Source organism: Centruroides vittatus, unplaced genomic scaffold (genome assembly GCF_030686945.1).
Source record: "Centruroides vittatus isolate TY-2023 unplaced genomic scaffold, ASM3068694v2 contig_341, whole genome shotgun sequence".
Classification (NCBI taxonomy): domain Eukaryota; kingdom Metazoa; phylum Arthropoda; class Arachnida; order Scorpiones; family Buthidae; genus Centruroides; species Centruroides vittatus.
In genome coordinates, this window is record NW_027122166.1 from 308744 (window position 1) to 321012 (window position 12269).

General features: G+C 30.3%; 1 protein-coding gene across 1 annotated transcript in view; it reads right to left on the bottom strand.

Moving 5' to 3' along the window:
• Nucleotides 1-969: 969 nt before the first annotated feature.
• scrib (scribble) overlaps nt 970-12269 on the bottom strand; it is a 153393-nt gene continuing 142093 nt past the window's right edge. Inside the window, exons 38-39 of the mRNA XM_067268835.1 lie at nt 10739-10808; nt 970-2373 (exon numbers count right to left, since the gene is read on the bottom strand). Of these exons, the coding sequence (XP_067124936.1) occupies nt 2303-2373; nt 10739-10808 (141 nt within the window). The 3' untranslated portion in view covers nt 970-2302. The remainder of the gene's footprint in view (nt 2374-10738; nt 10809-12269) is intronic.

Genomic DNA, 12269 nt, shown 5'->3' on the forward strand with positions numbered 1-12269 from the left:
TTTCCAGAGCCCGTAAATCTTGCACGTCGCTTTCTCTTGTTCTCCATTGTTACTTGACACTTCCATTGTTGATGGAAGTGTTAAACCTTAATCCTGTCCCTCTCCCCATGAGGAGATTTTTTGAAAAATCCCTTCTTAGTGTGCATTCTTGTGACGTACTCTAACTGTGTACCAAATTTCAACTTTCAACTCCTGTTTAGGCTCTGCACTGATTATTATTATTATTATTATTATTATCATCAATTTGTCTCGATTATATATATATATATATATATATATATATAGATTATAGGTGTACAAAATGTTTGTTTGATATTAATGAAGGATAAGCTAGAGATTGATTAAAATAACATGCTGTCTGAGGTTTTTTGTTGGGGTTGTATATCAAATGATGTCTGAATCATTTAGTATAAACACTTTCTGAAAATACAGTAATTGAAAAATTTTAAAGCATAATACTTTAATTTCTATAAAAATTAAAGTATTATGCTCATCCAGAATTTTTCTGTAGAACTCCAACAGAATAAATAACTTATTTGATATTAAATAATTCTTGAAAATTCCATAATCCTATATTTTCAGGTGTATAAAATGTCTATTGGTAATTGAATGGTCCAAAATGTAGAATTTAATTATATTTATTTTGGACCATTGAATTACCAATAGACTTCCTACACATCTGCAGATGCAAGATTCAGGAATTTTCAAGAATTATTTAATAAAAATATGGTTTGATTCAAACAACAAAGGAATTCATTGATATTTATCAAACATTTAAAATTCTTTTCAATAGAACTGTTCAAACATAAAGAATTGTATACTTAAATTACACAAGTAAATAATCCATATTGGTCATTTGAATTAATAATTTATTTCATATTATCACCTAGATACATTAATTAAAAATCAATACTGAATCTATATTTTTATATAAATGTGTATATGTATGTATGTATATGCATTGTCAAATATTATACAACAAGTGAAAAATAATACATAAAATATAATTGAAATTTTCTTAAATAAATTTTGAAATGATTCAATATACATATTTTTACAAACAAATAATCAAAATTATAATGTAAATGTATAAATCATTATCAAAAATTATATTTTCTAAAGTTAAATAATGTTTAACTAACATTATATACATACACACATATATTCTAATATTCCATTCATTTTCTTTAATATACTTTATAATCCCTATGCAAAATTGTTTAATGCACTTTGCTGCTGCTTTAATGTTTTTGCATATAAGTTAGGCACCTAATAGTATATCTGAAATTACAGATGATTTAAATATTGGTCCACATTTTCTGAATCAGTTAAATTATTTTCACTTGAGATTTTAATGAAATTTAAAAATTGGCTGGTCCAAAAAGTTTCAAAATTATGTATATTTGACATTAATATTGTTTTAAAATCATTATCATAAAGTACCATATTACAATAAAAGCCATTAATTAATTTGAATATTTTGACAATATTAATCAAAATTTAACCAGCAATATGACATGAAAGACGTTATTCTGAAGTTTTTATGATTTTATACATTATTTTAAAATCATGAAATTTGTTTTATCACAAGGATGTTAATTGCTAAAATCTGACAAAAATTTTATATTTTCATTAAATATTATTTTATAAAATGAGGTTGGAATTAATAAAAATTACAGTTCCAAATACAATTTTGCTTATCAGTAATTCACTGATAATTTTTTCAGAATTCATCCAACTTACTGTTTCATATTTCAGTATCACCCTTTTTTCTAATTTACAAAAATACTATCCATGTTGATGAGAATTTTTACATATGCAAACATTTATTAAATTACAAATTTGCCACTATGAAATAGTAAATAAAAGCTATAATTTTTAAAAAAGGATTATAAAAAGTAATAGAAAAAGTCTAATAATGAAAATTAATATTCAATGTATGTATATAAATATTTCCAAGTGGATTTGTGCAATTTAAATAAAATATTTAAAATGAATTATCCAAAGGTTAAAAGATATTTTGCATAGAAAATGAAAAGAGACGTATCAATGAAGTATAATTTCTATAAAAAATGATTTACAGATGAGACTCCAATAAATTGCTAAACTATGTGAAATATTAATTTATGAGAGTACATTAAACTTACTAAAAACTACCAGTCCCATACTGTACAGAATTCATGAAGATATTAGTCAAATATAAGAAAATTTGAATTTAAGAGGAAAATCATAACTTTGGTCCTCTGATTTAAAACAAACTTGGTAAATATTACTATGCACTCTTCTTTTTATTCATATTCCACTATCTACAGTTGGAAATCTGTTGAATATTTATATTCTTTTGAGCTTCTACATTGTTATTAGTGACTTCATCTAAAAAGATAAAGGATGATTTCATTTAAAAATATATAAAATAAATTTAATTTTTTCTTAAAATGTATTATTTATCTGAATTTAACAAATTATTAATATAGATAGAAGACTTATATACGAATAAATAGATAATCTTTTGTCAAAAGAATTTCCTTCTGATATTGATGCACATCAAAACTGCATTCAAGATGCACATTATGTAAAGTGTTCTTGTGTGTACATGGGAAAAAATTCCTTTTTAGATTTTCACAAATCTTAAATTATCAAACCAATGAATTTTATTTCAGTTTTGTCATGCATTTCATTATTTTTTTTTTAATTTTGACATTATTATACTGTAAAAGTTATCAAATACCTAATATATATAATTATGCATTTAATTTGCCAATTTCTCTGATAAAAGTTCATTATATTTGTAAAACAAAAATATTTTTTTTGTACTATTAAATAAAAAAAGTCCAAATGTGTTCTAAAGACTGATTGGACTAATAAGTCCCATAATTAAAAATTGTTATTATACATTTTAATTTATTTTATTTACTTATCTGTAAACAAACACTTTCTGATGATAAAATGAGGAAAAAAAAATTTTTCTATCAAAAAATATAAATTCAGGCAATAAAGGGTTAATAGGGTAATAATCTGTTACACAGTCTACTGTTATTATATTAGTGTAAATAACATAAATATAATTAAATATAAATCATTCATACAGTAAAATTTTTAGAAAGTGACCGCCCCCTCAGCAGAAAGACATTTGACCTACATTTCGAAAAAGCAACCACCCCCTGTGAGACAATCTGCGTTATAAAGTATAGGTCATTTTATCGCTCTCCGTCGATTTAAAACACTGCAGTTTTTTCCATTTGAAAGAATATGGACGTATCTAAGTAACATATATAGAAAAGTAATCTAATATTTATAATTAACAAAATATGTTTTTAATTGTAGACAAGTGAAATTACATACAGTACACATGATATAAAATTGTTGTAATAGGTTTTATAAATTCATTGTTATAGAATGTAAACTTGTTACAGTTTACTAATAAGTAAGAACAAATTACTACACAAATTCAGCACATTTTTCATATATAAACTGTTCATTTTACTATGCATTTTTCTTATAACAGTTACAATGACACAAAGTTTAAGCAAAAGAGCAATAACACAACTGGCTGGAGGAAGATGATGACTAGCAAGATATTTATGAGTCAGAGAGTCTGATGGTGGGGAAGTGGACATAACAACACAAAGTGACCACGACACTGCTTCTGAGCTTGAATTAGAAAAGGACAAAGATAATGAAGATCAGCCATCTATAAACGACAGATATTTTACTGGAAAGGATGGGTATACTAAATGGTTTAAACAAACTCCACCGAAACGAGTTTTAAATAGGTCAGTCAACATCCCAAAAATGAGGCATGTAACTGTAAAAAGGAAATATCAAAAAATATGTCAAATATGTCTAAGTATAGTAAAAACAATTGTGGATTGTACAAATACATATATTATGAACATAAGGAAAAAATTTGCCCAGGAAAGGGATGCTAGGGATACTGACCCAATGGAAATAAGAGTATTTGTCGGGTTACTATACCTGATAGGGAGTATACGGTGCTCCATAAAAATTGCAAACAAGATATGGGACAATTCAAAGGGGAGCAGGCTAGAAGCTTGCTACTTATGCATGAGTGAAAAAAGATTCAGATCTCTATGATTTGATAACATTCACGACAGAGAGGAGAGGAAAAAAGTAGATAAATTGGCTCCAATCAGGGAAATACACGAAATGTTTGTATCTAACTTTAGAAAATACTTCACACCGAGTGAGTACCTTACAGTAAATGAGCAGCTCCTAGCTTTTCGGGGCAAGTGCTCATTTCGGCAGTACATTCCCAAAAAACCAGCAAAATATGGGCTAAAAATATTTGCCCTGTGTGATGTCAAGACCGCTTACACAATAAGTTTGGAGCTTGACAGCCCTTACTGTATAAGCAATGCTGCTCAGGATAACACCTGTTCAGGGAACGAACAGAAATATCACTGAGGATAACTGGTTCTCTAGTCTATCTTTAGTAAAAGCACTTAGTGCCTACATATGTGAGATTTTTAGCGTTATGTGTAAAAATAGGCAGAAAGTTCCAGTAGAATTTTTACCAAACAGAAATCGAGCAAAAAACTCGTCCCTATTTGGATTTGAAACTAATTGCACAAAAAACATAACGCTGTAGTGCTGGTATCATCAATGCATTTTGATGACAAGATAGACAAAACCACAGAAGAAGCACAAAAACCGGAAATTGTAACTTTTTGTAATATGACAAAAACAGGAGAAGATCTTGTGGACTAACTTTGTGCAAAAAACATTGTGGCCAAAGTCATGTTTTACAATTTGTTGAATATTGTGACAATTAATGCCTTTTGCATACATAAATTTCACAAATTTGCTTCTCAAGAAAAATGCAAATGATCAGAATTTTTATAGAATCTAGCTTGGGAGCTAATAAAACCACAAATAGAATGTAGATGTAATATTGGATCTTCACCACGTGATCTTAGAAACAGAGCAAATTTGCTGCTTAAAAAACCTACAGATGTCGAGACAGCTGCAGAATCAAGACCATCTGGCACTATGGGTCGATGTCACTTATGTGGTAGAACACAAGATTGAAAAACCAGACGACTGTGTCATAAATGCAAAAATGGATATGTCTGGACCATATGGTTTGTGGTGTGTAACTCAAACTCAAATTATTTCTAACATAATTTTCGTAAGTTTTATATTTTATACATATGATTTTATAACTTTCGAATTAGATAGCTTCAAAGAAGGTCAATCACTCTGTGTGCTTATTGTATGTGTAAGTTGCAACAACAATCTTCATATGCAAGGAACATACGGAGTAACTAACCTTCTTTAAAGCTATCATCAAAACTGCATTTAAAACTTTTTTACAATTTCTATTTTGATTTTTGCTTTTGTACAAGCGTTAATCACTACAATATTCTTTTTGTATATTATTGCATATATATTTTTTTAAAATACTTTTTATAACTTTGGAATTTGATAGCCTCAAAGAAGGTCAATCACTGTATGCTTGTAAGTGAAGGTTTCTACAACCTACACATTCAATGAGCATACAGAGTGATTGACCTTCTTTGAGGCTAGTGTCAAAAAATGCATTTAAAACTTTTAAACAATTAGTATTTTGCTTTGTTTCATTGTAGAAATGTTGAAATTGCTACAATACTCTTTGTATTTTCTTTTAAATATTTCTGATTGATTACTGGGATGCTGTTTGTGCAAATCATTTGATACAATATTTTACAGTATTTTTTTTTTGTTATATTATTGTCCAGTTAGAAGTCCTGACAATATGCTAACATTAATAATATATCAATTGTCTGTTTTTATTATACTAATATGTTTTGTACTAAATATATTTTTTAAGACTATACTTTTTGATGGAGTCAGTCTATCATCAGAATTGATATGAGAAATTATTATAATTTGAAATTACACATATGTTTTTGCTGATATTAGATTGTATTATATTTTTACTTATCGTATATTTTGTAATTGTGTGTTAGTTATAAGAATAACATAATCTCCTTTTAATAAAGTATTGTTCTAATTATGGTGTTTGTAACTCATTTTTTTCCGCAATTACACGAAATACGGAAGTAATGACTCCCGGTAATTTTTTTTTACTTTGATTCACAGTGTTTAACAGAGATGGGTCTTAATAAATTTCAACAATAGTCAACAGTAAAATGTTTCTGATCAAATTTGAAAAACAGTGAAAATGTAGCTAGCTATCAGAAATCAAACAGAAGTTGCATCTGTAAAAGTGGTTTTCCTGCATAGCACTGCATTTTGATAAGAGAATGCTAATACAAAGGCTATTTTTTAAATAAGGTCTGTTTTTTAATAAGAAGAAAAATACTGTAAATATCATTAAAATATATTTTTTTCCATATTCTACATACTTTTATCTACTTTTCTACATAATTTCCATTTTTGTTTAAACATTTGTCACACCGCTCAACAATTTTTTGAATTCCGACTTCAAAGAAATCAGCCACCTGTGAAGAAGCGCAATCCATGACTGCAGTTTTCACTTCTTCATCGTCGTTGAATCGTTGACCACTAAGAAACTCCTTTAAGTATCGAAACACGTGAAAATCACTTGGTGCAAGGTCTAAACTGTAAGGTGGATGATCTAGTTGTTCCCATCCAAAAGAACTGATTAGACCTTGTGTTTGTGCAGAAACATGTGGCCTTGCATTGTCATGGAGCAACATTACATTGGAAGACAGTAGGCCACGCCACTTGTTTTCTCAAAGTTACACAATATGTATCAGAACTGATTGTTGTGCCTCTTGGCATAAAATCTACTAACAAAATCCCTTTCCTGTCCAAAAGACGGTTGCCATGATCTTTCATGCTGAAATTGTCTGTTTGGCTTTCACTTTGGTTGACAAAGATGTGTGTTGTCATTCCATTGACTGTTGCTTGGACTCAGGCGTCATGTGAGACACCAAAGTCTCATCTCCTGTAACGATGCGGTCCAACAATTCATCTCCTTCCTAATCGTATCAAGTCAAAAACAATAAAGCACTGTCCAATCTTTTTGTTTTGTGATCATCAGAAAGCAGTCTTGGAACCCACCGAGAACACAATTTTCGATAATTCAGTTTCTCCAAAACAATGGTATGCAAAACTGATCTTGAAATCTGTGGAAATTCAATTGATAATGTTGAAATCGTGAATCGTCAGTCCTCTCAAATTTTGTTAATCCACATCACAAACCAAATCTTCAGAAATCAGAGAAGGTCGGCCAGGGTGTGGCTCATCATGCACATTAACTCGCCCATCCTTGAACATTCTTACCCATTTTCAAACTTTACTGTCATTCATAGCATTATCACTGTAAACTTCACAAATCTGCTGGTGAATTTCCACTGCTGCCAAGTTTCTTGCACTCAAGAATCAAATAACAGATCGTATCTCACAGTCGGCAGGAGACTCAATTTTCTTAAACATTTTAAACTTCTACAGCTCAGCATACAGACAGATGATATGGCTGCAAATGGCGTCAAAATGCGTGCCAAGCTTGCTCGGAGGGGAAGCGCATGTGTACTGCCTTGATTGCGCATTATTCTCACTCTCATTCCCAAACGGATCTTATTTAAAAAATAGCCCTCGTATTTATGTACATGGAACAAAATATATAGTCACTATTTCATATATTTGGTCAATTCTCAATTTAGTATCAAATACAAATGATCATTTTAATTTTTTTATAACATTTTTTCAAAAATGAAACATTTAAATATTACTTTTAATATTACTTTAAATTTGTGTTATATAGATGAAATTTGATCATTTGCATTTACATAAAAATAAAATAAAATACTAAATCAACAATTTATAAAACAATCGATGTAGAAAAATAAAAAAAATTCAATAAATCGATGTAGGAAAAAAACAATATAAACAGATGAGCAAACGCAAACATCATGCAACGTTACATATCTGAAAATTTCTTACTGTGCATGTGCAAACTCCTAGATTACTCGTGCTAATCAAACTTTCTCCGTTAGGCGCATGGGGTACAATCGTTACCCAAAGAACTCTGTACAGAAAAATTTTTTACAGTAAGCCACACCAAATTTGAAATTTTATTCAGTGTGATCTTCAGTACCTTGAAGGAAGGTTCTGAAGACATTATATTTCAGCATTTAATAGATTAAAAAATACACACATTTAAAAATGGCTGGGATACTCCTGCACCCCAAGTGCCTAACGTTAATTAATTTTATTGGGTTGAACAGAAAGTGTTTGTGTGTTTTTTAACTGCTGTCATTATAATTATATCACACATCTATGTTAAATAATAATTGTAATATTTAACATATTATTGATAATGTGAGATTGTATTCTTTGTTTAGAAGCTTATTTTGAACTTTTTACTTCAGGTTTTATTTGAGTAAAATAGAGTTGAAATGTCTGCAGATAAAATGCATATCTGGAGTATTATGCTTTTTGAATTTCTTAAAGACTATATGTAGGCTGTTTTTTTTTTTTTTTTTTTTTCAAGCTCTGATGGTCCATAAAAAAAAAAGACAAGTGTAAATAATCAAAGGAATTTATTACCAAAAGTTAGGTACAAACATGGTTACTTTTTGACATAATCACTGTGAAGATTGAGGCATTTACCATATCTGTGGACGAGCTTTTCTATCCCCTTGTCATAGAATATTGCCGTCAATGACTTGAGATGGAACCTAACGTTTTTTTGAAGATCATCATTAGTCTTGAATCTCTGCCTTCCTAGCCACTTTTCCTGTTCAGGAAAGAGGTGGAAGTTGCTCAGCACTAAATCGGGGCTATACGCTGAGTGTTTAAAGTGGTGAAGACTTCCACCCAGCTTAAAACTTTTTAATGTGTGAAGACGTCCATCTCTTTCCTGAACTGAAAACGTGGCTAGCCTGGCAAAAGTTTGAGACTAATGAACTAATGATGATCTTCAAAACAATGTTGTTAAGGCCATCTCAAGTCATTGGCGACAATATTCTATGACAAGGGGATGGAAAAGCGCATCCACAGATATGACAAGTTCCTCAATCTTCATGGTTAATTTTTGACATAATTACTATGTTTGTACCTAACTTTTGGCAATAAATTCATTTTGTTGTTTACACTCGTCTTTGTTTTATGGACCATCGAAGCTTGAAAAAAGTCCTCGTAATATCATACAAACTGTAAAAAAAGGATTTGTAACGTATATGGAGAAGATGCTTCTAAACTTTGACCATGCCAAATGTAGTTTAAAACTTGTTCTGAAAATTTTATTCTAAAGGATATACAATGAAAGGGTGCTCAAAAGCTGTCAATGAAGAAAAATTGTAGGAATAAATTTTTAAACATCAATAATAAATTACAAATAACAATTTGTGAACTTGCAACAAATCTTAATGTTGAAACATTTCATCAACTTGGAATGGTTACAAAACATTTTGATTAGGTTTCGCACATATTAAGTGAAGAAAAAAACCTGGATCAAGTATAATATTTGTCTGATGAAAATAAGCAATTCTACGGTTTTGTTTTATTTTTAAAGTAATTACTCATTTTTATAAAAGAAAAGTTATAATATTTATAAATTATGATAAATTAGTGGTAAGTTTTTGCTTTTATATATAATCACTATCTCCTCCTTGTACAGTTATTAGACTATAGTTTGTTTTAATGTGAACTAAAGTTGCCAGACTACAATCACAGTTCTGCCAGAGATTTGCATCATCTACTGGTAAATTTCAGAAACTAATATAAAGACATAACACAACTTTATCTTTCATATATAAATAAATTCTAGTCTATTACTAGTTGATAATTATGTAAATGTTTTATACAAATATTATATTTCTGTGTGTTATGGGTGCCTGTGGATTATCTGTGTTTAAGATAAGTTGAAAGAGAGTATGGGTTATGTGATGGAGTTGGCTATATGCCAGTTTTAAATTGCAATTACAAACTTGTATCAATGAAGAAATGGCTGCTACTGAAGTAAGGGGTATAATGGGCAAACTATGAAAAGGTTTTACTATTATTCTACAAATTTCTGCAGATGTATGCCATTGCAGATTGCATGAAAAACAATTTGATACAAAAATGCAATTGTCAGTTTTATATATCTAATGAAGAGGTTCCTAATAGCTGCATAATGCATCATCATCATTTTGATTTCAGCTGAAGAATATAATAAAAATCTGAGAAAGTCCTATTGTAAACTATAGATCTTATAGTTAGGCTTGTATACTGATATCAGTAACCAAGTTTAATGCGTGGAAAAATAAAAAAGTAAAAATACTTGTATTTTCAATTTATTAGTTATTTTTTGAAATAATTTTAATAATGAATTTTGTATACATTAAATTTGGTTAATATAGAATATGGTAATAGTTTATTTTTTTATATTTGTTTAAAATAATTTAGCTAGTACTGTAATTTTTTCAAATATTTAAACTTGAAAATGTAAAATCTACATTTTGATGAACTGATGATTTTAGACAATAAAAAATCATTAAACCAATGAGTTTTCATTGGTTTAATGTCCAAATTATGATTTTTATTATATAAATTATATACAGTGTGTTAATTTTAGTTTAAATTTTAACTTTGTTTTAAACATAAAGCTTTGCTATTGATAATTCTAATAAATTAATTCATAAACAAATAATGAAATTAAATCAATTTTCCTAAAATATTTTAACAAATATGATTTATAAATTACTTAATATTTCTATAGTATTATAAATACAGAGAGTTTATTTTAAGAATTTATATTTCATACCATTTTTATCTTCATCATCAGTTTCTTTCCTTAATTCTAAACATATTATTTTTTCAGTTGTAGTTTCAACCTGATACAATACAAAATTTTAAACTAATTAGTTTGATGTTCAAATAAAATAAATTTTAGTCAAATTAACTAATTTTATACTTGTGAAATATGATATAGTTACATAATCCAATAATCAATGTAGTAATATAAAATACAGGAATTCTTCATTAATTCAAACTTGTATAGTTTGAAATCCCATTAGTTTGTAGTTTGTAACCCATTAGTTTGTAACAGGTGAGATAAAACCCAAAAACATATTTTTGGGTTTTATCTCACCCGTGGTGAATCTGGCACCACAACCAAAAAGCAGCAGTCCCAAAAGAAGCAGAACACCAGCAAAAAGAAGTTTGCTGTCAAGGTGAATATGTAACCTATTGTTGTTCTTGAAAGGACTGAGGAGATCATTGATCTTGCCTTTGTCTCTGGCCCAAAAGAGCTTGACAAGATTACCACCGAAACTGAGGAGGAAGTAGTTGTTAGCCAAATGACAGCTACAAGAAGTGAGTGAGCATTGCACAGACAGGTGTGCATGGAAGAGGGAGTGGCACATCCAGATGCTGCTCCTCCTTGGGAAGTAGTGACCCCACGATATCCTCCCAATCCTCTGACTGAAAAAATCCTAACTATGCTGGGAATGAGAGAGAGAGGGCTTTGAGGACAACCAGAGGAGTTGCTACCCAAAGTGGCAAAGTTGATATGTCCTGCATGGATCAAGGATTAATGATCACTTCAACTAGTGTAGCGAGAACCCTTCCTCTGTTGGAAGGCAAGAAGGGACTGCTACACTGCAGTATAAATGCTGAATCACGAGCAAGGAGATCAAGGACATCTTAGAGGAGATGGCAGCTCTGATTGGCAGGACTGATAATTGCTGTCAAAAGACAGTAGGTTCTGAAATCCAGTATCTTTTTCAAAAGATGACCACAACTGTGTTAAGACAAGAGTGTGACATAAGTGTCTTATACATGGAGGTCAGAGCTTTAAGAGAGAGGAAGGTGGCTCATGCCTCACCAATTAATCCAAAAAGATCCATATGAGTGGAAAAAACTGCAAAGAAGGGGACATTTGCACAAGTTGCAAATAAACTCCCTCAGCAGTCAACTGAGATGCTGAAATGAATGCTTCCCTTTCCATTGACGGTTCTCCTCATGTACCCTGAGGATGGGAGGAAAGGCACTACAAAAGGCGGTCGTATGTTGACTGCCCAAAAAGCACCGATGCAGAGTTATCATTTACAATGTCCATCATCACAAAGACACCAGTAAGGACAAACTAGCATGGGTTATCTCTGCCCAGAACAATTTGGACATGAAGGTTGACGACCTGAAGCCCAAGTTTTCTGAAGTCTTCAAAGGGGAAGGGGGCTTCCTCAATTGGGTCTGTGAGGTCATGGCACCCCTATTCAAAAGTCCCTTCAAGAGGGGTAAAGTCCATGTGGCTGGATGAGAGTATGAGGATGTCTAGCCTTGAATTGGTGCTA